At 40.0% G+C, this 27,750-nt stretch overlaps 1 protein-coding gene across 1 annotated transcript; it reads left to right on the forward strand.

The window, feature by feature from the left end:
* LOC114522728 (protocadherin Fat 4-like) lies at positions 1 to 27,578 on the forward strand. The gene is made up of 33 exons (XM_028543470.1): positions 1 to 499; positions 6,237 to 6,463; positions 7,062 to 7,192; positions 7,781 to 8,000; positions 8,461 to 8,738; positions 8,923 to 9,042; positions 9,121 to 9,271; positions 9,555 to 9,754; positions 9,915 to 10,111; positions 10,311 to 10,419; positions 10,733 to 10,882; positions 11,188 to 11,607; positions 11,750 to 13,102; positions 13,302 to 13,451; positions 13,523 to 13,939; positions 14,312 to 15,377; positions 15,635 to 15,865; positions 16,641 to 17,242; positions 17,560 to 17,767; positions 17,935 to 18,419; positions 18,934 to 19,510; positions 19,827 to 20,034; positions 20,130 to 20,343; positions 20,601 to 20,720; positions 20,832 to 20,903; positions 21,074 to 21,259; positions 21,734 to 21,913; positions 22,005 to 22,155; positions 22,252 to 22,379; positions 22,664 to 22,925; positions 23,335 to 23,567; positions 23,663 to 24,776; positions 25,424 to 27,578. Exons 1-33 carry the CDS (start codon positions 72 to 74, stop codon positions 26,434 to 26,436), a joined length of 11,601 nt encoding a protein of 3,866 aa, XP_028399271.1. The 5' UTR covers positions 1 to 71; the 3' UTR covers positions 26,437 to 27,578.
* The last annotated feature ends 172 nt before the right edge of the window (positions 27,579 to 27,750 follow it).

Genomic DNA, 27,750 nt, shown 5'->3' on the forward strand with positions numbered 1-27,750 from the left:
CACCACTTCCCTACAGCCTCTTAGATCGCAAATTTTCCCTCAGATTACCACAACGCGAGATTTTAGTCACTATGAGTTTCTGGCGATTATTGGCTACAGCCACAATATGCTTCTACTTTATTGCGCGTGCAAACGCCTGCGATCGTCGACGGTCTCCTCCCCCTTGCCCCAGGCGAGATTGCACTTATACCCAATGGGGGCAGTGGGGCGCCTGTACCGCAAAATGTGGGTACGTAGGCATCAAAACACGAACGAGGTCACTGCGAAGTTCTGCTCAATGCGGTGGACGATGCGACTACAAATACTCAGAACAAGCATCCTGTCCGAATACTTGCTGTCCTATAGATTGTCGCTATACGTGGCAAAGTTGGTCGGCTTGCGACGTCACCTGCGGCCATGGTAAGCGCACGCGATATATGAAGATCACCTCGAACGAGAAGTGCGGTGGAAAGCCTTGTCCAAGTACGAGAACACAGAAGGCAGTTTGCGGGGATGGACGGTAGGCGTGTTCCAATTTTTATACATCGTTACCGAGTTTTTATCTGATATTTAGCTTTCGCTGTAGGAGGCATTGGAAAACGCGCATAGGAACTAAAGGCCTGATTTGTGAAGCGCATCGCCGGAATGAATTATTTTGCTTTGAGTTCGTTCTTTGCATGTCGTATGAAATCATTTCAACATGTCTGTGTTGTGTTCTTTCCCAATTATGTGGCTCGCCTTTTGAAAGCTTGCACGATGCCTTGACTCGGGTATAGCAATTAATACTATGGTTAATGCGGTTGGAACGAAGCTTAGGAACATGATATTCAAGCAGGGTTTATCCCATCGTCAATTTTTGAAAATGGTTTTAGGATCACTCAGATCACGCAGGCCTATGAGCCGTATTGCATTCCATAAACGTGCACTATCGTGTCTATTTAGGAATAGCTTCTTTAAACAAGAACTAAGTCTAAGGGATGATTTTCAGTGAAGAAATTATCATAAGGCTTAGTTTAAACTGTCAAATTTTCTGTGACCACAGTTAGTAATCTGCATTCGTAAGTCATCGATCGGTCCCAAACTGAAATTAACGACAAATGTCAGCGCGAAATATCATGCACTTATCGTATTATCGAAGTTTTATTCCCTTTAAATATTTCCAGCAAATTCAAACGTAGAAATGTCTCACATTTCGAGCTGTGAACATCTTGTAAACTGCTCCTCAATATTCCAACGAACTGGAATATTTCCATTGTATTTACTTCTGGTCGAAATAAATTTACTTATAACTACAGAAGAAATGAACATTCGTGTTCGATCCTGCCCAGTGAAAATTTTCCCCCAGTGGACACCAATCTTTATCATCTATGCTTCTCGGATTTCATACATTGCAATAGATCTTTCATGTAATTACTAGTTCTCTGGGACAGAAAAACTGCAGGTGTATAATCGTGCCCCGAGGGTTCGACATTTCAACAAATATCTTCGGCAGAACATTGAGGGGGACCGTCTTTATTTAGGTAACTAAGGTTCAATCTATTTTAACAACTGCCGTTCTTATAGAGGTCAAGTATAAGGACTAAGGTTGATCACGTCCAGTGCGAAATTCAGTTAAACCAGAACAATCAGCTGAGAATTGAGATAAAGTTTTTGTTTGGTTTGGTGGTACAAAAACATGGCCTAAACTTGTCTGAATTTTATGTCGGTTCGTGATGGGGTACTTCATATAATGCATGGTACATTGGCACATCTGTTAGAACACATATATGCATACTGACTGTAGTCAGCAGGTTCCCCGTCATATATAAACATTGCAATTATAATGAAACGACAAGCCGGCCAGATTTGCCTCAAGCAATAATTTTGTTCACAATACATTACGCTGTCGGTCACCAAATGGCGGTTGTTTTTTGCTTTCACTGGAAATATTTATCATTTGCCTGAATCTCAAAATCTCCACACCGAATAGAAATTTCCATGAGCTTTATTTTAATATAAGAGCTACACGTTTGAGGTCAAAAATGCATCAACTCATGCATAGCTTAAGAAAAACCATCCTGACTTCAATGGCATGCATGTTTCTCGATCAAAGTTAGCCTTCCAGTTCAATATATAGAGGTCACTGGGTATAAGTCAGTTTGAGGCTTCGCTTCGAGATAGTATTTTTCCAAATTTCAGGCTTTGTTTTGTCTCGTTTTGGGATGGTTATTTATTTTATCTTCAACCAGACCTACGCTGTTGTTTCAGACAAAACTCAACGCGGATTTGGAGTTAATTCAACTGAATTAATTTAACCCGTTGAACGGTGATGTGAAATTGCTGGCTACTTAACTGATAAACAATAACTAATAAAACAATAAAATCGGTGTTCGGCGTGCATGCATGTACGTCATGTTAGCTAAAAGAAACACTCGCTTCTCCTCGTACTTACAGGACGGTTAAGAACTAGTTTTCTGATTAATTGGCTCAGTGGCTAATGGGCTCTTAATAATGGCAACACTTTCTCCTGCATGGGAAAAACGGTAGACTCGTGCAACACCTTTTATCGTAGCTGTTTCACTTTGCTTCGAAAGGGTTTTCAAAAGTGCGCGGGTTACTGGAAACTGCTTTCAGCAGGAGACAAAATGAATACATTCGTCATAATCCGATAATCACTTCCCAGCATGCATCCAGCATTTCGTATATATTTAGGGAACTTTACCAGAAGTGTCGTTTTTCAACTGACGTTCTTTGTTAAAATTTGTCCGACGACAGACCTAAGAAAATCTGAGATCATTAATTGCCGTGATAAAAGCAATCTTTTTTACCATACAAGAGATGGTTCTTTCGCGACTTGTGCTTACAGGCGCTGTTATATTCTACGCTATTCTTTCGTGCTCCAATGCTTGTCAACGTCGAAGATCACCGCGTTGTTATAGAAGAGATTGCACATATTATAGCTGGGGCTCATGGGGGTCTTGTTCAGCATCGTGCGGATATTTCGGTACCAAGAAGCGATCCAGGAGCATAAGAAGCTACGCATCTTGCGGAGGATACTGCTCCTATAAAACCACTGATACAGCGTCGTGTCCGAATACCTGTTGCCCCATAAACTGTCGCTATTCCTGGCAGAGTTGGTCCGCGTGCAGCGCTACTTGTGGCTACGGAAAACGAACGCGAAATGCGAGGATTATTTCGAGCCAAAAATGCGGCGGAAAATCCTGTCCTGGTCCCAGAACTGAAACCTGTGGAAATGGCCGGTAGGCTTATCTTTGGTTCATTTTAATTTTCGATGTTTGGTGCCTGGCAAAAGCCACCCTAGCGAACTCGAAGAGACCTTGTCTGAAACATTTATTTTCGTTTTACACAAAGCTATACAAACACTGCTTCACCTTCACCTTCAGACGTCAATTTCACTTTCTGATTCAAATAGTTGTATTGATTATACGTTCCTAGATACCTAAATATATTTACCAAGTCGAAAGCATGTCTTTCTAAGATTTCGTCGAAAAAAATCATCGTTCGCCGAATTGCGTCCTTTTTAAATGCTCTATGGAACGCGATATATGGCAATGTTGTGGCGTATCAAGCATTTTTCTTCACCGGAAGAGTATGAAATGCGTGGCTATATCAAGGTGTAGGTTCGATTCTTGCTTTTTCTCAGCTGTTTCAGCATGGCTTTGAATTTTAGCTGCGTGTGCTTTCCACTTGAAATTAAGACCCTTAAAAACTCTTTAGAATGTATATCCTATGTCGATGGAAGTGCCACAAAATGATTTAGGAGTAACGAAGATCGCGGGTAATTGAAGAAAAGGGCATTGACATTGTTATTCGTGTTTTGAGATTTTACCACGCATTAATGACGTACATATCTTCAGCTCAAATGTGTACACCAGTTCTTATGACAAAGCCAAAGGTTTTAAGCCGCCAACTCTTCATGTCCTCGCATGAATATAATCATTCTAGTTGCTATACGATACATTTGAATAGACATGTACTTTTCCAGACTCGTGGACTGCCCAGGTGTAAACTGTTTATAATAAGCAAATAGCTCTATTTCAGTGCCTAGTATACTAGGTTTCGAGTATGGGTTTTCTGACCTTTTGGGGCCACAGGGAGTCGTATTTTACTGCGCAGTTTTCTGGACAAATAAGCTTTATTTACAATGGTAATTGTGGCAATTTTATGGCAATTTTTACTGACGTATTAGGTCCATTCACAGGCCAACTTTTACAGCGTGAAACTGGACCATGACGTTATCTGGAACCTGCTTGGACTGTTTATCGGGCAAAATGCCAACAAGGCCCGATACGATTTTGGCCTGCAACATTTCAGTAAATTCGGTTCTTTTCAAAACATTGCAAGAATCATGTCATTTCGTTTCTGATTATGTAAGCAAAAAATAGCATGACCCAGTGTTTTCCTTTCCAAAAAAACCGCCTAGAATTCCTGGAAGCAGCCGGAGTCATAATTTACGTTTGGATCCTGCCCAGACCTGCCTTGTCTTGTAATCATTTATTTGTATTCTCGCTACAAGGTCAACCCGTGAGGCTAAGAGCCAGTAAAATTGATTGTTTATACCTCCACTTAACCTTGAATGCAAAACCATGTTCAGTTTACCCCAATTAACGCGACCCCTATTGATATCTTGTATATCAACTAAATCTTAATAAAAAGATAGATATTGTAATAGCGCACCAGTTTCTTCTAATATATAAGATTGCGTTTAGGCTCTTCGATAAAATGATAGACGATCTGCACCATAGCTTAGCTTTGACCCTTGAATAAACAGATTATCAATTTATACCCCATCGCTATACCCCAAGTAATGCCCCAGTTAGCCTAGTTTAACTGTATAATCGTTTCTAAACTAACCAATCATGTGCATCACACTTATTGATGATAAAGTTTATGTCAAATGGTGCTTTACAGTCAATTCTGCCTGGACATCTATCGCCGAATAAAGCATTATAAGTTGGCTGTTTAATAAGCACTTTAAGCAACTGCTTACTCGATTCTCAGTCGCCCGAGATGATTTTAAAATGTGTAAACAAAAAAAGCATATCCTATTGAATGACTGCAACACTGCTGCAAGGATTGTGTTATTTACTCGTATTTTAATATACCAAAGTCATGTCTCGCTTAAGAATCTCGGGTTTATTTGACCAACATATAGGCGGCAAGTCGTGTCTGTATGCGTTGGTCTCACTATACTCGTGAGATGTTGCTTTCTATAGTATAATAACTGGTCTATTTGACTAGACTGGTTGATCTTCATTAAGATTCATTGTATTTTCGGCAAACCCTTTTTTCCATGGCGAGTGATATGGGAAAGGGTGAAAATTAGCAAATACTACCAGGGGCTGGTTGTTGGAAAGGCGTTAAGCTTAAACGGCGGACAAGTTCAAGAATAGAAAACAAAATTATCTATCCAACGTTAAAGCTGAACGCCTTTCGAACAATCCACCTCAGAAGGAAAGGTTTTCTTACCCATGAATCCTTGATCTTTTTCTTCCTCGGTTGTTTATCGCTTTCGCCATAGGCGTAGAGTATGGGGGGGGGGGCTGAGGGGCTCAGCCCCCCGAGAAATCTTCCTAGAAATTTTCCAGAAAGTAATATTTGCATCAGAGCAATGTTGAATCCTTGAAAAGGCATCCTTACGTACACATGAAACGGTATTATCATAGTGAATATAATAATATATCAAACAACTCGGCAATTGACCGTAACGAAAAAGATGGCGGCATGTACATTTTACCAGAATGCATTGCGGGCATTAAGAGTGATTGACTGAAAAAAGATGGCAAGAAAAACTCCTAATGACGTGAAATTTTAACACAGCGAAGAAAATAACTTTCTGTTTCATGTCTGTCCTTTAAAAGACGTCAGTTCGCTTTTTTAAACTATCTCCGACCGCATTGCATTCTGGTAAAATGTACATCCGCCATCTTTTTTGTTATGGTCAATTGCGAAATACAGAATTTTCGAGTTATAAAATCATAAAATACATTGCAGCTTATTCATTTTATCTTTCATTAGTTTTTCTACCCACAACAGGTCATAATCATTGGTAAATATTTTCTCCGCCTATCGGCCATATAAACCATGACTACCGATGCAATTATATATCAAGAGGAAATTTATTGTATATTTAACTGTATCTAATGTCAGAAGGTGTTGCTAGCTAGATATCATGTATCTAAAATTTGAGCCCCCCCAGAAGAAAACAAAACTCTACACCTATGGATTTCGCCTTCTAATTTTTCCCCTCAATCCAGATGCTGTCCGGTCAACTGTCGCGTGGGCAGCTGGGGAGCCTGGGGAGGATGTAATGCTGCTTGCGAGAGGAGTGGAACGAAGACACGAACGAGACCAATCACAACTCGAAGTTCGTGCAATGGCAATGCCTGCCCAAGTACAACTGACAGCCAACCGTGCACCGGTCCGTGTTGTCCACGAAATTGCGTGCTCTCCCAATGGACGGCCTGGACCAAATGTTCTTCCCGTAAGTATGAAATGAATTTTGTTGGCTATTATCCAGGTGATCTGAAATGGCGGGAAAAGACTGTGACTGGTTGTGAAATAAAAATTTCTTGGTTAAAACAACTTAATATGTTTTCAAATATACTTTATCTCAATTTAAAATTTATATCAGAGCTAAAGTGCCTACACCTAAACATAATCACAAAATTACGACTGGTTCCAAAAAGAATAACGAAAGATTTAATTCGTTAAATACTGCAGAATTTCGACAAACCGTTTCTGAACGCTGAATGACTAAAATATAAGCGCGAGATCACCTGATTTATACACATATTTTTAACGTTTTCTATAACCTAGCGGCAAAAGCTCTGCTCATATATATATATATATAGGTTTGATTTCTGCCGAAGAATCTGAGTTCCCAGTTTAGTTCCGATAATCGTATGTATGCGCTTCTACTTTTTCGCATGAAGCATGCGCCTGCATGGGGCATGCACCTGAAGCCTATTCAGTTTATTGTTATAGAAACGTTTTTCAAACGCTAAGTTATAAATGGAACAGTAAAAGTGTCATCTCAAATTTGTATGTCATTAATTTCATCATTATTTTCCTTTTTATAGCTACTTGTAAGACAAACAGCGGTACACAGACGAGGTCAAGACGCATCATAACGCCAGCTTCCTGCGGTGGCACTTGTAGTTCAGTATTAACTCAGAGTCAAAGCTGTACACCGATTCCTATAACATGCCAAGTACGTTCATAGTTCTTGTATTTTTATTCAATCATGGTGTAATACGTGTGGTCAGTGGTGTGTGACCCAAACACATGCGTCGATATTAAAAATAAAGCATGTAATCACTTATACCGGTTGGCGCAAAAAATAGCTGTTTGATCGAGTATAACTTCAAAAACTAAAACGTCTGTTACACTGAATTAATTTTTGTTAGATTCGTGAATGTCTAACTTAAAATTTGGTATATACCATCTGTATTTTGATTCAGTACTCCTCGAGATATCGGCGACACTTCAATATGCCATTTTTAGCTAATTTTTATGACTTTTCGAAAATGCATACTTAAATTGAGACCGCGATATATATATGTCGGTCAAAATTGCATGAAAAACTTCATGCTATATATCAAAATTTAATTTAGACGTTACCGAATATAAAAAACAATTTTAGTGCATACTGCTCTTTAATTTTGAAGTTATACTCAATCAAACAGGTTATTTCACGCCACCCGGTATACAGCTCAAACTCCAAGTGTCCGCAAACCAGCTCAGGATCTTGTTCTTCTGACCTTTATCCTTCTGACCTATATCATATTATTTCTCCTAGATGAGCTCATGGGGAAAGTGGCAGGCATGTGTTGCTACAAACGGCAAGTGTGGCGGGGGGATAGAGAAGCGTACTCGAACGATAACTCGTGCTAGTTACTGCAGTTTACCCTGTCCCGCAACATTGCAAAGTCGAGCCTGTGTACATAGCTGTTGTCCTGTTCACTGTCAGCTAAGCTCTTGGAGCGCGTGGTCAGCATGCTCCTCCACGTGTGGACAGGGTAAGTAGGGATTGAGTAGTACATTATGTGATATTTTGGTTAGTCTTATGATATCTGTTGTTAAGGCAGTAAAAAAATCTTTGCCGGAAAAAGTTGATATGTATTGGATATTAGGAAATATTGCGATCTTTAATAAAATGAGCGAAATTCAATATAATTTGCCAGATAAGACGTATGGCTGACGTATCCATCGGGTTGATTTAGAAGTACGCACATGATAAATAAAACTCACCAGGCAAACACGGCACTACCAACTCCATGCATTCGTCATTAACATCCAGCAAAAGACAATTCTCATGTTTGTAAACAAGTATCTGTTAAGAAAATTCAGACGCAATTAACTTAATGAGAAATAAAATGCTGCTGGTTAACCTTATGACAACATTATCAACACGTTATCACCGTCTACCAAAAGCAAAATTCAGCTCGAAAAATCGTATAAATATCGATGTACCTTTAGGAAAATCGGTCCGGACTCGTACAATACAGCGACCTCCAAGTTGTGGTGGTAATAGTTGCGGAGCTCTGAGCGAAAGTAATAGTTGTACTCAGTATAACAACCGAAATTGCCAAATGGGGGCGTGGACCTCGTGGTCTGTTTGTGACAACGGCTGTGGTGTCGGAAAGCAACGGAAATCTCGTAGGATTGTCCAACAACCCTTGTGCTATGGTCGAAAATGTGGACCAATCGAAGCGTACAAACCCTGTACTGATTACAGAAACAACAGAGATTGCAAGGTAGGGGCGTGGTCTTGCTGCTGTTGCAAGGGTCAGCGGAACGGCGAGGGGCTTCATATTAGAGACTTAGAGACCTTATTTTCCCAGCTGCCGCACCGTAGATCTTTTAGATCTTAGCATTAATCCCAAATCCGCTCTAGCTAATTCTTTACAGAATATATAACTGCGTCTTCATCATCCCCAGGTCGGACATTGGTCATCGTGGGGTAAGTGTGATCAAACGTGTTCAGTTGGGAACAAAGATAGAACAAGAGTGGTCACGCAAGCCAAACAATGTAATGGAAGGTCGTGTCCTGTACTGAAGGTATTTCTTATGGAACGACTGCCCCTTCATCTGAATTTTTACAGTATATTTTCAAGAATTTTTATATTTTCCTAATAGGAATCCACGCAATGCGGCTCTCCAAACAATGGCTGTGAACATCAATGTAGAAATGGTGTTTGTTCCTGTAACGCTGGATACTATCTTAGAGGAAGTAAACAATGTTTAGCAAAGGATTGTGGGTTGCTTACATTGAGTTATTGCGCTCCAGGTATGATTTGAACGAAAGGAAAATTCTTTTCATTAGAATTGTATGGAAATTATTTCCACTGCAAGAAAACATAAAAAATAGCAAAGATCATATTTATAACATATTTATAACTGTGTACAAAAATCATATTTAGATCATATTTATAACTGTGTACAAAAATCAAATTTGTCTCAGTTTTATTTAATTAAACATGGATTGAGAACTCGATGGTAAGTCGAGTGTAAGTTTTGGATTGAAGACTCGATAATAAGTCTGAAGCCTTACAACCTAGTCTTTTTTCTAGGAACCCGATTGGGAACAACCTGCAAACACGCCGCTGTATCCTGTCCTAAAAATCAAACTACGTATCCAGTTACATGTTCGCTACTCTGCCCCAGTACTTACGCTCTTCAAGGCGCCCGCAGTGTCACGTGTACGACGGCTGGCACTTGGAGCTCTTCAGCTGCAACATATTGTCGGAGAATCAATGATCCACCCACGCGGGTAATTTGTTTAACGACGTATTTACTGGCTTGTATAACTGGTTAAAAAGTCAAATAAATGTCTAGGATTCGTTTAAGAGTGTCGAAAATGTTAGAGTTGTGTTGGTTTTTTAATCAACAGCAAGTATTCTTTTGTTTCAAAAAAGCCATTTCTTCTTTAGATTATTCTATCAGGATCTCGCAGCATTTCCGAGAATAGTCCTCGTGACACACTCGTTGGAGTCCTGACTTCACTGGATCCAAATCCCCGGGATTCACACACGTATACCTTAATATCCGGGGGAGAGGCAAAGTTCACCATCAGAGGAAATAAATTGTACACCACCGTCGCTCTGAACTATGAGACGATGAACAAACGGTACGTTGAAGCATATAATGCATTGAATTCTGGATTAAAATTATCATTATCTTGAAGATTTTATTTTTCGTTAATTGTTTGATGCTTTTTAAAGGAATATCCTTTTTTGCAAAGATAAGAAAATTATCTAAACTACGAACTGCCCATTTTGTTTATTTGGTTTCCTACCGAATATTTGTAATACAATTGTGTTATATAGATATGACTTGAAAATTCGAAGCACAGACAATGGCAATCCTTCCTTGTTTATAAACCAAGTGATAACAGTCACCTTAACTGATATCAACGAAAGACCTACCTCTGTTCAGGTAGGATAATTACCTGGTTTTCGTTGATAAATGCAAACCTCTGGGGCCGGTTGTGTAAAACTCTTGAAAACTCTTTAGCTACATTTTGCATGATTAAATCCTAGTTAACTCAGAAATACACAACTCTGAATGGGCAATTCTGTCCTTAACTACAGTTAAAAGTTAACCAGGCTTTATACAATTGGCCCGTGGTGAAAAAGAGTTTCAAACCAATGAGTGAAACACAGCTATACTCGTTCGAGGCTTAGTCATAACTCAAGAACCATTTTCGCTGTGTGGATTCACTACAGTAATTTTTCACTTTATATTGCAGTTATCAAATCGTCAAATAGCAGAAAATCCAGACCTCGACGCTGTCGTTGGCTTGTTATCAACCACAGACGAAGACAACTCTCAAACACATTCTTACACTTTGATTGACTCGGCGGCTGGACGCTTTAAAATTGACGGAAGATCTCTTAAGGTGGGCAAAACTTGAGAAAACCGCCTGCATACGTGGCTACCACCCGCGAGGGAGGAATAAGGAATAACCCATGACGTAGAACTAGTCAGGCAGCAAGAGTAGCAAGTTTGGAGTTAGGTTTGAAACAGTAGACACTCGTCCTGTCAGTGATTGGCTGATGATATTCTGAGAAATAAACATTGCAAAGCAGTAAGTACTGGACTAGTTAGGCTCGGATTTGTATAGCAACAGTTAGCACTCAGTTAGACTAGCAGTACTGCAATGATCAACTGCTTATATGACATATTTTATACTTAAAAATTTAGGTCGCTATAAGCAATGGTAATTGCCTTGCAAAGGGTGGAGATTTTTGTAAACTGAATTACGAGGCAAACCCAAGCCACCAGATCACTGTACGAAGTGCTGATAACGGGAACCCAGTTTTATCGATAAACGCAACTTTCACAATTAACCTCACCGATGTAAACGACCAGCCAAGAGAACTGAGCTTAAGTGGAAACACCGTAAACGAGACTGCAAAAATAGGAACTGTTATCGGAAGATTTTCAGCGCAGAACGAAGATTCTGGACAGCATTTGACTTACACTTTATCTGACGATGACCAAGGACGATTTGCTGTGAGTTCGGATGGAATCTTGACAAAAGTTTTGGCAACAGATTACGAGACGAACACAACTCATTTTATAACGGCCGTTGTGAAAGACGATGGAACACCTGTGAAACAGGTCGGTATCGCCATATTGCTTTTGGGGAGAAATAGGGGTGGACTAATATCTATTTAAAGACGAGTTGCATTTATACACTTACCTGATTATACTTCGAAAACTAACGACTGAATGCCTTTCCATATTTCCTTAATTGATTTAGATGAAAAAGACATTTATGATTGAAGTATTAAACGCCCACGAGCCCCCAGTCAGTATCCATCTTACTGACAAAGGTGGTCAGCTATCGTTCCCACGAGACCAGGGGAAAGTCAATGAAAATGCGACTGTCAATGCAGTGGTGGGGTCTTTAGAAGCTACAGATGATGAAGTTTCGCAGAATCTTATTTTCACTCTGGACATCAATCCCTTGCAGTCCTTCGTGGTAACACCAGCAGTTTGTACCCACCCGAAAAAGACCATTACCAAATGTACAGCGCAATTGAAGGTGAAAGGATCATTGAATTACGAAGTTACCCCAAGTTTGAAAATCACTGTCCGTGTAACAGATCAACATGGCAAGTTCATAGTACGAATGTTTAACATCACCGTTCTTGATAACAACGATCGGCCGAGCAATGTGACTATCTCAGGGAATCTGGAAGCTAGCGTTGTCGAAAACAGCCGGGCTGCGCTCATTGGGGAACTGGTGACTACCGACGAGGATAAAAATCAGAATCACCATTATAATCTGCTTAGCAATACTGATATTTTTGAAGTTCGACGAAATAGATTTTTGTATCTCAAAGATGCGTTAGATTACGAACAAAAAACCCAATATGTTGTCATGGTAACATCAACTGACGATGGATCTCCCGCGTTGACGTCATCGACCCAATCATTTATTGTTCACGTGATCGATCAAAACGAAGCTCCTGTTGGCATAACTCTCAGTAATGCGAACATCCAGGAGAATAGCCCCTCCGGAACTGTTATTGGTAACTTTACCATTCAAGATCCTGATAACTTCGGAAACTATCCACAAAGGCAGTCTCACGTTTGCCGGCTAACCAACTCCGCCCAAGGAAAATTCCAGATTGTCCTTAAAAACGGTCAGAATTTCCTCATCCAGGCTGTAAACTCCCTCGATTATGAACAAGCCATCTCGCACAATATTAGTGTCCTTTGTTCCGATCCGTATGGGCTAAAAAAGGAAGCTGATTCCAATGTAATCGTGGACGATGTAAATGAGGCGCCAATAAAGGTGGCTCTGTCGAATTCCCAAATTCCAGAGAATAACGGATCAGCGGTAGTTGGTATTCTTTCAACGCAAGATCCGGATAACGCCAACAACCAATCAAAACAGAGCTTTAACTATTTTCTGAATGCGTTTGGGGCCAGTCCTTTCGTAATCAATGGCAATGTATTGAGAACAACTAGAAGTCTGAATTACGAGAATTCAAAGTCTTGGACTGTTTCAGTGCGGGCCCGAGATAGCGGGAAGCCATCTCTCTATCGCGATGAACGCCTTGTGGTGGATGTCTTGAATGTTAATGATAAACCATTTGCAATCCAGGTGAGGAAAATACCCCTATATTAAGTCTTGTTTCTAACAAAATTCTTGACCACGTTTTGAGCTGTTAAATTACTAGTTAACCCCAAACAGATTATTTTCATAGACCATTATTTCCTCTATCTTTAATTTGAGGTCTTAAACTTATTAATAGTAAGTTTAAGCAAACTTTACAAATGGCGGTCGTTTTTGTTTTGCGTAGCTCTCAAACGTTCAAATCAAAGAAAACAGCGGTGTCGATGCTGTTGTTGGTAACCTGGCAACAAGTGACCAAGATATTGGCCAGAGGCATGCGTACACACTCTTGGATACCGCTGGCGGTCGTTTCAAGATTGAAGGACGTTCAGTGAAGGTATTTTCAGAAAGTCAAATATTTACAAATTTTAATCTCGATCTGTTAATATTGGTTTATTCTCGTTAAAGGTGGCAATCTCAAACACACTTTGCCTTCAATTTGGAGGTAGCTTATGTGGGCTGAACTATGAGGCTCAAGCAAGCTTTAACATCTCCATCAGAACAACAGATAATGGAAATCCTGTGAAACATTTTGACCAAACGTTCATCATCTACCTCACTGATGACAACGATAGACCAAGAGACCTTACGTTGGACAAAAACAAGATATACGAGAATGCAACATCGGGAACTGTGATTGGTTCTTTTACAGCACGTGACGAGGATGCCGGACAAAATTTGAGCTTCTCATTAATTGATACCGATGGCGGGAGATTTGTCTTGCTTGGTAATAAGTTGGTGACAGCAAAATCACTCGACCACGAGGCTAATAAGAGCCACGTCATTAGGGTGGCTGTTACGGATAATGGCTATAATGCATTGAAGGTAATTTTTCAGGGATGATTGTTTGATCGATTCATCGATCGAAGATATCGATTAGGTCTGTGCATTTAACGATCAGCCAACTGCAAGCTAAACTATTTTAACTTTATTTTAACCAAAAATGTCTACGGATCAAGAAACCGTGAACCTAGCAACAACTTTTGGTTAACGAAATTCACGTGTTTCTCAAAGAATTCAGGTTTTGTTCGATGGCTAACATCTAAAATTTGATGAAATAGCTCGCGAAAAATACTATCTTTAGTGATTGAGATTGCCTAATGGAATATTGCCTTGTGAAAAAAAAAGTTTTACAAAACAAGATATAGTTTGTTTATTAGGATGGAGCTCATTTGAATTTTATCGCTTCTTTTACAGCTCACACGAAACTTCATAATTGAAGTTCTCAACGTCAACGAGGCTCCCGTTACAGTGAACTTTACCGGGCCCCAGACTCCTGAAGTGTTTGAAAACACCACGACCGGAAAAATTGTGGGAACCTTGCTAGCCTTAGACACCGACGCAAATCAAGATCTCAAGTTTTCACTAGATGATGATTCCCAAGGTGAATTCTCGTTGGAGTCTTTGGGTGCGATTTGCCAATCCAGTGCAAAAGATCAGAACAAAACGAAGTGTACTGTAAAACTGTTGCTATCTAAACCACTGAATTATGAGATAAATGCTGTTCGTTCGATAACTGTGCGTGTTACAGACAACCACGGGTTATTCACTGTGGAGAGATTTGATATCAAAGTATTGGACTCCAACGATGTGCCCACGAGCATCAGTCTGGGGGGAGGTGTGTCAGCGGTTGTTGCCGAAAACTTTGACGGCGCGTTAGTTGGAGAACTGGAAACGAGGGACGAAGACAGACTACAGACCTGGATATATTCTTTGATGGATGATTTCGGAGGGTTATTCAGGGTGAACGGAACGAAAATCTATGTTAGCCAAGGAAGATATTTGAACTACGAGAAAAGATCGAAATATATTCTCACTGTAAAATCACTTGATAATGGAGTACCAGCTTACGGCGTTTCACGAAACTTTACGATTTTTGTGACGGACATCAACGAAGCACCAACGAGTATTGAATTTTCAAATACAGAAATACTTGAAAACTCGCCCCCCGGGACTGTGATATCTAACGTCACTGTCAATGATCCCGATAACATCGTCTCCCGAAGACAAATCCATCTATGCGTCGTGGTTAATCAGAATAAGTTTAGGATAAATTCTGGGCGTTTGGTGAGCAGCGTGGCCCTCGATTATGAAACAACACCTTTTATTTACAATGTTTCCATAGAGTGCACAGATAGTGGGTCTCCTAGGTTGAAACTTGTTCAAGATTTTACCGTTACTATCAGAGACATCAACGAAGCGCCAAGTGATATTGTTCTGTCAGGTTTGACCGTTCTTGAGAATCGCGACAAAGCTGTGATTGGTAAGTTAAGTCCTTTCCTTGTGTTTTTTCCTTTGAGCGTCAAGAATTCCGGATTAGCTTTCAGAAAAACTGTTACAATAAAGTCTTACTTTTACACTTATCCACACAACCGTTCCTTCATCAAATTGTCAGCCCTTGCCAATGTCTTTATACTTGTACGGGTCGTCATGCCATTCTGTCATATGCATTTAATTGTTTAACTTTTTATCGCTCTTTCAAAAAAGCCTCACATTGATTTTTGGCCATTTTTATTTTAGCCACCATCTCCACGATCGACCCCGACAATGAAATCGGTATGAGACAAAGCTTCTCATATCGGCTAATCGCAGGCGTGAATTTACCATTTAAAATTAATGATACCGACAGTTTGATCACCACGCGAGCCTTGGATTATGAAGTTGCATCATTGTGGAACATTACCATCGAGTCTCGTGATACTGGAACGCCTCCCTTGAGTGTCAACCGCAGTTTTGTCATTTCAGTACAAGGTCAGGATAATATTCTGAATACGAGGGTCTTGCTTCATAATCTCGCACAGATTTTCCTAAAGCACAACCTCTATGTTCCTCGTTCTTCGACAAGGAAAGAATCTCGTGTTTTGACTATTTGAATGTGATAATCGAGATTGGACAAAAATCAACTTGAGAATGCCTTTGCATATTCACTGTACATTTATCATATCGTACACATAAACCTTCATTTTGTCCTCTCTAAGTGTTAGGAGTCGGAAGGCGAATTTCCCACTAACTTGAGTACCTCCCTCATATAATTCTGATACGTGGTTTAACATGAATCGTCTCACTTGAGAACCCCCAAGTAATATATTGTAAATCAAATGCATTATCTAAGTCATTCTGCAGACGACGTACAAACGAATGTCCAAAAATTAAAACCTGTGGTACTGAACCATCCATAGTTACAACACAAATAATAAAATGAAAGGTACGATACCTGTTAATAATGAATGAGCGATATTCAGGCTGAGAGTCGAAATGTTAAATCAATGACCATGAACTAACAGTTCATGCTCACTTTTATACGGTAGGCTCACGTATTCACGTGAATCGTGATATGTAAATTTACTGAAATGTCGCAATATTCCACGGGAAAATGAACAGGTTGTACAAGTTTAATTGCGATGAATATATGACCAAAAACCCCATTCCACGTTCCCCACAATCCTTGAATAGCCCCTATAATCCCCACGAAAGCAATAAAATGTTTATTCGCTTAAGCAAATAACTTTTTTTTTTCTTATTCTAGACGTGAACGAGCGTCCATCAAAGATTAATCTCTCACCCAAGAATATCAAAGAAAATTCCGATGAAGGACGGCTGGTTGGTAAACTTAGTGCAACCGATGAAGACTTTGGCCAAGTTCATCAATTTACTTTACTAGACAGCGCTTTTGGTAGATTCAAGCTGGTTAACAACTCCGAAATCAGAGTCGCAATCTCAAACACCGACTGTTTGCTCCATGGCGGAAAAAGTTGTCTCCTGAATTACGAAGGTGCGGAAAACTTTTACACAATACTTGTACGCGCGACGGATGACGGGATACCTCCGCAGCAGCTGACCATGGGCATTAACATAACCCTTGATGACGTCAACGATCAACCACGTGACCTGGCGCTGTCAAAGTATTGGGTAAAAGAGAATGTCGTATTGAATACTACCGTCGGCTATTTCACGGCCTCCGACGAGGACAAGAACTCGCTGAGCTATACTTTAGTGCGGGGAGGTCGGGGTCTGTTTGGGGTCGAGACAAACGGTCGGTTGTACGTAGCGAACCCTGTAGACCACGAGAAATCCAGCATTGCGCATGTCACTGTGAGGGTAACGGACAGCGGTGTTCCGCCGAAATCGGTAAGTGAGAAGCGGTATTTCGTGAAATGAGGAATAAGTGTGATGTTGGTTGCAATCGTCTTTTTCATAGCCCAGGGCCCGTTTGTACGAAGTTCATTTATCATTAAAATGGATGACAGGGGGCATCTGTTCTGTTTGTGATAATAGGAGGCTATTTCACATATTTCTGAACCAGAATTCAAACTAATATTCACGATATTTCAAGAAATATGTATAACATGATCTAAAACGTAATTGCATTTGATGATGGTTTCTTTATTCCTTCAAAAAAACAGATATTTCTCCAGCATACAATTTATGCCGTTTTTTTAATTCAGATGGAGAAGAAATTTACGATAATCATCAAGAATGTTAACGAAGCTCCGGTGAACACAAGTTTAACGTCAACTGACGGTCAACAATCGTATTCCGACGACCACGCGACGATTAACGAAAATTCCGCAAAGGACACGGTAGTGGGAACTTTGGTTTCTCTAGATGATGACGCTGGACAGATTTTGACGTACACAATGGATGATGACGCAGGTAGATCATCTTCCTAACTCCACCCTTAGTCTCTATACCTCTAGTTCCTCCACCACTTCTTGCATGACCCCCAACGTCTCGTTCTGCTCCTCCCCTTGACCTGTACCCCCCAGCTTTTTTCCCCGACGTCAGCACGACTTCCTATAGATGCTTTTCTGTTCATCCAGGTGGGCGTTTTTCGGTTGATACAAGTACCATAACCTGCCACAACGGCACTTCAGACAATAAAACCATATGCACATGCAAACTTGTGGTCAGTGGTCATCTAAACTACGAAGACATACCCTCCCATGAAATAATTGTCGAAGTCTCAGATGGCAACCACTCACGTGTCAGTAACTTCACGATCACTTTGCTGGATAAGAATGACCAACCGGAAAATGTGACCATACAGAGTTCGTTAACCGGTCGGGTAAAGGAGAACGCGAACGATAAACTGATCGGTGAACTGGTGACTACAGATGAAGATGTTTCCCAGTCTCACGTCTACACTCTGAAAGGAAGTACGAAGTTTACCATAAAAGGAAACAAGCTGTTTACGTCACAGAGAGCAGATCTAAATTATGAAGAGAAACAGGAATTTACGATTGAAATCATGTCTACGGATAACGGTCGCCCTCCGAAGAGTATCGAACAGAACTTAACTATTGAGGTATGCTGTAATCCTGTGAGTTGAGGCAGTAGGTTCCGCAGTAATACGTTGCAGGCATCGCCTTTAAATTGGCAGGCGGAGGTGATGGCTGCCGGAAAAACTAGATGAAGCGGTTGTTGGTTATTTGGTTTTTTCCTTCTGCGAAAATGCAAGTCTATCCGGAAATGACTCCGGTAAATTTAAGCCCCAATGTCAGGGCCATCGTTAAAAGTTTAATTAGGGGCTGTAGAGTCAGTCTTATACTGATAAGACGAACGCGAGACGGCTATGTTTCTAATTTCTATGATATTATCCACTAATAACTGTGAATTCAACCCCTTGCTTCATATAGAACTCACTAAAAAGTCGGCACCATAACGTGCTCAGCATATTGCTGATTGGCCCACTACTGGCTTATTGACCATTCAAAATTGACTGATTCATTAGCCAATCGAAAACATCCATTTGCCTCAAAGAACGTCTGACTTTTTTCAAAGACTATAAATATTTCTAATTCCTATATTTTCTCTACTAGGTCGAAGACGTGAATGAACCTCCCAGTAATATAATTCTCAGCGGTCTAACCATCGCTGAAAACAGCCAAAGCGGAACTCTGGTCGCTAATATCACCATTGACGACCCCGACAACCGCGGACCAAAGGGTGACTGGCAGACGCACAAATGCCAACTCGTCGACTCTGCGCAAGACCGCTTTAAGATCTCCGGTAGCGAAAACTCGTTACTAGTCTCTTCGGGCGACCTAAACTACGAACAATCAACTACACACGGTATTATAATAAGATGCGTCGATTCTGGTTCGAAGCCTTTAACTATACAAAAATCATTCGACATTCAAGTTCTCGACATCAATGAAAGGCCAGAACAGATTAAGCTGTCGAACAAGGTGGTGTCAGAAAACGGGGGTCCTTTGCTCGTAGGGGAATTAAGTACCATAGACCCGGATAAAGCGCAGTCGTTTAAGTATTTCTTGGTATCAGCAAGCGAGGAGAATATGTTTTATATTAATGGAAGTCAACTCAGGACGTACTCAAGTTTGGATTACGAGAGCAGGAACTTGTGGCAATTAGCAATCAATACTGTTGATCAAGGAGGTAAGATTGACTATTATTGGGAAAAAGTAATCGTAATACAGGGAATTTTATTTCAACAAAATTTAAGGCAGCCTGCAGGTTACACCCAAAAGCTATATCCTCCGTAGCCCAACAGGAGAGGGTTTGATTCATGGCAGAGGACCTCGTTTGCAAAATAATTTTATATCTTGATCTTTTCTTTCTCCTATTTATACTTCACATTTATCTGGGCATGTTAAAATAACGTGGAACGGAAACAACCCTGAAACCTTGAAAGTAGTACATAGGCATCGCACAGTTGCCAAACAATGTTTATTGATACTCGTATTTTCTCTAGGTCTGAATTTAACTCAAGACTTCAGTATTACCATAAGGGACACCAATGACCAACCGACCGATATTTTGATAAGCACTCCGCTGGCTATTTCTGAAAACAGTAACCTGGGCTCATCTGTTACTGTATTCACTGCGGTGGATCAAGACGCTGGTCAAACGCATCGCTTTTTCATTAAGAAGATCACTGCTTTCGACTACAACTCAAAGATGTAAGAGTGATATTGGTCTGATTTGAAAAAAATGGATTTTAATTATGATAAAATAGCCATACATCGCCTCTAATATATCAAAATATTTTCTCTAGCATTTCTGGTTATGAAAAAGCACTCAAGTTAGATCCAACATCTGGGAAACTAACAGTCGCTTCTTATATCGATTACGAGGCTGTTACGGGGTTCAAGTTGGAGATCATGACTGAAGACAACGGGTATCCACAATTCACCTTCAACAAAACGTTTACCCTCGATGTCCTCGATGTCAACGAAGCACCAAATGACCTCACGCTTGATAAGAACAAGGTATTGTATACATTAGTGTACAGTGTTACTTATGCTCACAAAGTCCTTGATTATATTTCTTGGCTACAAAAAGATGCATAATTTTCGTCATCAAGAAAAGACCTCTGTGCGACTTTTTTTGTACTGTGAGGATATTCTATATGGCATGGTAACCAATGTTATTTTGCTTGGTTCATAGAAATTAATATGGTATTGTTTGTTATTTGATATGAATTTTTGCAATATTATTTTCAAACTAAAATGAATACGTATTACAGATAGCAGAGAACAGCGCCGTGGATTCGTTGGTAGGAAATCTCAATGTTTCAGATCCCGACAACGTCAATGAAGAAAAACATTTTTACACTTGTCACGTTGTAAACAACGTTCCTTTCAAAGTACGTCCGTTTATAATTTCCATATTTTTGCCATAAGAACACTGCACTACGCTGAGGAAAACAAAAAGCTGGAGAAAAATTAGATTAAGCTATCTATTATCGATTGTTTAGGTATCAAAAATGCGGTTGGTTGTGTCCAAGGCTGACTTAGATTTCGAAACTAAGTCTGACTATTCCGTGAAGGTAAACACTCACAAAAAAATTAAGGCTATAGATTCTACATGTTTGTGTACCGTTTGTTGTTGATGTGTCTGTGTATTTGGACTATTATATTCGTTATGATTTGTTTCATCATATTTCTGTATTTTATTGTTTTTCTTTATATTTTCTTTCAATTTTCTTTGTTTTTTCAGATCAACTGCACTGAAAATGGCAATTCGACTTTTAGCATCTACCAGTTGTTTCAAGTTTTCATAACAGACGTCAACGAAGCACCTTACAACCTGAAGATGGTAAATGGTACTTTCGAAATTCCAGAAAATGAACCTGTGGAAACATTTGTCGGCATCCTGGTTGCCCAAGACCACGACCAAAATGACGTTAGTATTCTCGCCATTTTCCAAGTAGATGTGGCTCAAAGAGCTTTTAAGAAATTTAGGTCATCTGTTCAAACCTTGTCAGAAATCTGGGCTAAAATCGCGGATGTTGGAAAAAATAGGCGAAAAAATAGACAGCTTGATTAACGGTGAAGTGACTGAAGTCCGAACCATTTCTTGTAGTTAAAGCAAAAACAGTCTAGGTTTTAATAGCAACATGGATGAACGAGACTCATCAAGGTTCACTCATATATGATGCCGTTGAATATCCCATTTTGCATATCCCTACCATTATGCAATATGGCGTCATCTATTGTGGAGGATAGTTTTCGTCTAAAACCGTCGTAAATACAAACGCAAAAGGAACTTCCTTGGTATCGTTTTACGATCAATATTAGTTCAAGAATGCATTAGTTTTAACAGCAATTTGTATAGACCACGTCTTCAAAGTGTTTATATCGTATTTTGGTTTTGTAGACATTATCGTTCGAATTTTCCGACAAAGAGGACGACTCGTCAAAATTTTCCATCAACGGAAACAGCTTGCTGACATCAGCAGTTTTCAATTATGAAGAGAAGAGTAGTTACTCCATAAGCGTTGTCGCAAAGGATGACGGGACACCATCTTTGAACCAAACAAAAGAATTTGAAATTCAGGTATTTCTATGTTATCCCAGTCTTTTTAGTGGATCATATCGCCTGATTAGAATATTACTTGGTACCGATAATTCAACAAGTTTTATTTTAGATTCTTGATATGAACGACAAACCTGTCTCCATGGGATTCAATTCATCGGGAGTGAATGAAAACGCCATAAATGGCACTGTTGTTGGAAACTTCATAACAGATGACCCTGATCAACATGACACTCACAGTTATACCTTGCTCGACTATAACTGTAAGTTGAGTCTTTGAACTCTTAACATCGAATGTAATAACTTTCTATTACAGCAGTTCAACTGTAAGCCTAATGTCACATCTTTGTGTATTCCAGTGACATTTCGCATCAGCGGCGACAAGCTGCTAGTGAAAGAATCAGATCGCTTGGATTTCGAAACACAAGCTGAATTTGTTATTCATGTTCGATCAACTGACAGTGGAAATCCACCGATGTCTATTCAGGTAACGTCGATACAGAGCTGTGTACTTCATTGTCATAAAAGACCTTAGTGCTCACCAGACGAGCTAGGGCCGTCGGTAGAAGCTTAATTGCCGACCCAATTGGCGGAAAAAACTAAAAGTTTCTAATTGCACGACTTGAGATGAAAATTCTCTTCTTCTTTGACCACGGGCTGTTTCTGCATGTGTGTCCATAAAATTTTCCTTAGAAACTCGCTTTCTCGTACATTTTCTTTGTTGACTAGAAGTTGATAGAAATTCTGACTACAATTCTATCGCTGATTTAGGAAAATATAACAGTGAAAATACTCGATGTAAACGACAAACCCTACGAAATCAGAAATCTGTCGAACTTAACACTGGACGAAAACACACAAGGGGAGACTGCTATCGTATTTGAGGTCCTCGATCAAGATGTTGGCCAGACCCACACTTGTTTTGTTCAAGATTCGGAGTTCTTTTTCCTGGATGAAACACCTGATCAGAACTGGTCTCTTCGTGTGAAGAAGGGATCGGTAATTAATTATGAAAGAAACAGTACGATTTCAAGTAAGTTTTACAATAAAAGAAAACACTTATTCACATTGCAACTAGTCTATTTATTTATGGCAGATTATTTTTTTCAAAAAGGCAACTAACATGACTGAAATTTTTTTACCCTGATTGGCGAAATAGCTGCAATCAATGAATACTTTGGTGAACATAGAAATCATTACCACATTAAGTCCAATAGTTACATTTTTAGCACTATACTCAAATGTTCTGCACACAATACAAATGAACTCAAAATTAAAAAACTTTACAAGGCTATATTTCAACGCACCTTTGTAATGCTATCTCTAGCCTACTGCATTTCATATTAATCTTTCAGAGCGATAACCGTTTATCTGGCCGCTATATCACTATAGTGAAAGTTTTGCTAAGCACAATTGCCGATGATCTCTTTTTTTTGGTTTAGTAAAAGTGAACTGCTCGGACAGCGGTGATCCACCATTATCGAGGTCAGAAACTTTCACAATCATTATAAGAGATGTAAATGAGGTGCCCGTTAATTTGTACTTAAACGGCACATACGCTGTGGACGAGATCGCTTATGTTGGTTATTCACTCGGAGATTTGATGTGCGAAGATCCTGATCGTGAGCAAACCTGTTCATTCCAAGTCATCGGGGAATTTGATGAGACATTCAATGTAAGTTTCAGAGGGTTTCCGTCTGCGTTTTTCAACAAGGAAAAATAGCATTCTTGAAATTGACTTCCTTCTCTATCTTCAATGTTTTTCTTCAGGTAACACGGAACGCGGGCTTGCAAGTGATCTCAAATGCAAAACTGGACTACGAAAAACTGGATTCTCCTTTCATAAATGTATCAATCAAAGCAACAGACGACGGCCAACCAAGGTTATCATTGACCAGGAATCTCAACATCACCGTAAACGAAGTTAATGAAGGCGCGAATGAGATTAATTTAAGTCCTGGGAACATCACATTCGAAGAAACTGCGCCAGTAGGTACGAACATCAGCGAACTAGTCTGCAATAACCCAGAGAAGTGGCAAGTGCTGGAATACACTTTGATATCGAGCGGAACACCTTTTGAGATTGTCAAGGAACCGTATAACGCCACCTTCGATCCTCCGATTTTGACTAGACTCGGTGTAAAACAACGTTCATTTGAATTGTATAAATCATACCTGATCTTGAGTAAGCCATTCTTGAACTATGATATCAGTCCGAATTACACGGCGTTGGTTCAAGTTACGGACAATGGCGAACCGCCTAAGTCGTTCAATGGTAGTGTTCATGTCAACGTCTCCAGAATCGATCCATGTCTTCCTGTAAACAACTGCAGTGTAAACGCAAGTTGTGATAGGATTGATGGTTTCACATACTCGTGCGCATGTCTGGACGGCTTCGAAGGAGACGGATACAATTGCAGCAACATTGACGATTGCTTGAGTTCTGAATATTGCGAAGGTGATGATGTGACGATTTGTCCTGCCTGTGATCATGTAAATAAAACAGCGTGCCTTGCCTGCGAGCAAAACGGAACGGAGTGTCTTGCGTGCGAACGAAACGCAACGGAATGCCTTGCGTGCGAACGGAGTGCAAAGCGGTGTGACGCTTGTGAAAATAACGCCACGTGTCACGATCATGTTTTGACTTTCAGTTGCACTTGCCCGGCCGGGTATAATGGTACTCGTTGCGGCCATAATATTAATGAATGCGAAGCAGGGAACTTCCATTACAGTTGTAATGAAGGACATAGCACGTGTACAGACGGGATTAATAACATAACGTGTGATTGCGATAGAGGATTCACGGATTGGCTTTGTGAAACAAACATCGACGATTGTGCTTCTCAACCTTGTCATCCGTACGGTGAATGCATCGATCATATCGGTAGGTCTTAAGGACAAGGTTACGAGGGGGCAAGGGTACGGAGACTGGACACGCCATCCATCGGATAGTGATCGGCTTGAAAGAGCGTGAAATGTAATTAAACGACTGATTTGAAGCTGACAATTGATTATAAGAATCCGTACAAATAAAAAATACTCCGGTTTAATCTGTATTATACCGAAGAACGGGAAATTTCAGAGCGATTGAAAAAATCACTATCGGTGGGTAGCGCTATCCAACTTTCGTACAACCGGCCCCTGGCTTTTATCGCATGCATATACGTCTGTGTTCGAAAAACCCACTCACACTCACACTCATTGGGTGTGGCATATAAATTTTGTTATCGCTGGTCAATGAGAAAGTTCTTTCGGAATAGGTGGGAGGATTTAAGGTAAAACACTGAAAATCAAGCCCCAATTCAACTGGAAATACTGCTATGCATGGAAGTTATTGAACGTTTAAGATCTCCCTCTCAAGAATACAGGCAATAGAATGCATTAATGTGCTGAATACATAATATTGAAGTAGGCATTAAATTTATTATAACCAATGAGCAGTGTGACGGCGTCTTCTAACAACCCCGGTGTTGTTAGAAAAGGAGTGCATGGACATCCATGTCAATATCCCATTGTTTTTTTTTTCTTAAGGATCGTATGAGTGCAGATGCAACACGGGCTACATGGGCTCGCGATGCGAGCGTTTTGTGAGAGAAAACGAAGACAAATGCCCGGATAAACAGATTTATGTCCCGTGGCCATCAGATTCTGAGGAGGGGAAAACTCGTAGAAAGGAATCGGAAGAGCGTGAAAGTGGAAACTCCAACGAAGAAGAAGTCCCAGAGAGCAAAGACGATTGTTTTGGTGGTGAAAACGTGATAAAACTGTACTTTAGTAAGGATCTGTTGAAAAAATTGAAAGAAGGAGGGGCCAGCATCCACGACGTTGAAGTCATCGCCGGGATGAGAATCGAACTCGAAGATTGGCTGAAAAAGGTTATTCAAGTTTGGTACATATACGCCAAAAGTTTCAACCAGGAAGGCGACTACAATTTGAGTGACGTGGGCATTCTGGACGATGTTACTGTCAACCCTCGGAATATCTCAGTGTCCATGATCGCCAGAGTTGGAAAGAAGCCTCTCTCCAGAACCGGCTTCATTTGTTCTCTTAATCGAAGTCTGAATTGCTCCAAGAAGCTCGGTTACCCGAAGTACACATCCAATGATTTCCGCTTCACGGACTACCTCTGTCCGACCGTAAAGAATGTGGATAAATTGAATTGCAAAACTCGAGAATCGAGTCTAGACGCTTTACATGGTGGTGATAATTCAAGCGCATCGTTACCCGGGTGGTCAATTTACTTGCTAGCGAGTATAGGCGGAGTAATTTTTCTTCTTGTCCTGGTGTTCGCTTGCTACGCAGACAGATCTCAGCGGTTTAACTTCCAGGAAGCGTTACGTAGTCGCGAGCAGTACAATCACGTGAGATTACCGGAAGAGGACGACGAACATTATCGTGACGTCATGTTTCGTCATCACGTCTCGACCAATGCGGACGGAGAGGTGAATCCCATATATGGCTTAGACGAGAATGAGGACGATTCGCAAATGGTTTCAAATCGGCACTTTACGTGGCGTCGAAACGCCGCGGCAAGGTCACGCTAAGCACTTCGAGAATCCGCTGTACAGTACTTTCGAACGTGAGACAGGACTGCGTGCAAAGCCTGTTGGGAATGGTGATGATTCCAATTATATGACTGAATAAATTAACGGTAAAACCTTTGATGAAAAAAATGGCTTCTCTACTTCATTCGTTTTGTAAAGTTGACTCTCAGAGTCAATTGTATACAATTGTGTAGCTTTTCTTACATCAAAGTTAAATTTTCAAATATTATTAATTAAGCAAAATTTCTGGGATAAGGGCGCTGTCTTAGTATAATATTGTAATGCATTGTGGTCTGATAATTGTTATAAGGCAAATGGCTAGTGTGAAATATACCTCTCCCTTTGTTGTTGCTGTATATTACCTTGACATACGATTACAAAAACAACGTTGACATGAATCTATATAGTAGTTAAATGAAGTTTTATAACCCACCTACCGCTGCTTGTATCAGTTGTATGAATAGTCTTGCATCGTTTTATCTCGACCAATAATGACCCAATCAATATATTTCACCCATATAGTGGACCACAGTGCATTTTGATTAAATATGGCGTCGATATCGACTAGAAAAACTATTTACAACAACGAAAGGACAATTTAGTCTTGATTTCAATGGCTTTATCTTGTAATTTTACGGGTGTATAATAGTGTTAAGGGTATATAATTTTAAAAATTTGAAGAGACCTAATCAAACTGTCTCCAGCTATTGTTTTGTATTTAATCAGTACACTTTCAAGTTGCTCGTTAGACTGTTCGGTCCTGTTCGCACGATACGATCGAAGCCGATCTCCCTTTGACATATGTGAATTCCTAGACTGACAAACAGCTATAATGCTACTAGTTGAAAATGGGAAATGACATTTTTAAAATATTGAGTTCAGTTTGATTCGGTCTGTGGGTTTACGAATTGCTTTTAAATTGTGATGGATATATATTTTCCAAAAACCCCTCGTAATATAGCTACATTCATACCAATAAATATAGAATCATTCGTATTTGTAACAAATAGAGTTTAATAACTTTTAAAATGGATGACAATATTTATTTTAATTTGCACGTAATTGTAAAAAGTAAATGCTGATCACTAGCATTCTGTATATTCGAACAAGTCAATATAGGAACGTATTTGAATGATTGAAAATAAAAATGCTAAAAAAGTTTTGTTTATTTTATCTACTAGAAGGCAAAGTCTTTTTTTGAAAACGAGGAATACAGCCAGCAAACAGTTTGGGCTTTAATTTTAGGAACAATGGCGTAGCCAGCCTGACGATTTTGTCCTGCTATGTAAATTTCGAGTTATTATAATTATTCAT

Source organism: Dendronephthya gigantea, unplaced genomic scaffold (assembly GCF_004324835.1).
Source record: "Dendronephthya gigantea isolate DGI-Jeju-01 unplaced genomic scaffold, DenGig_1.0 000023F, whole genome shotgun sequence".
Classification (NCBI taxonomy): domain Eukaryota; kingdom Metazoa; phylum Cnidaria; class Anthozoa; order Malacalcyonacea; family Nephtheidae; genus Dendronephthya; species Dendronephthya gigantea.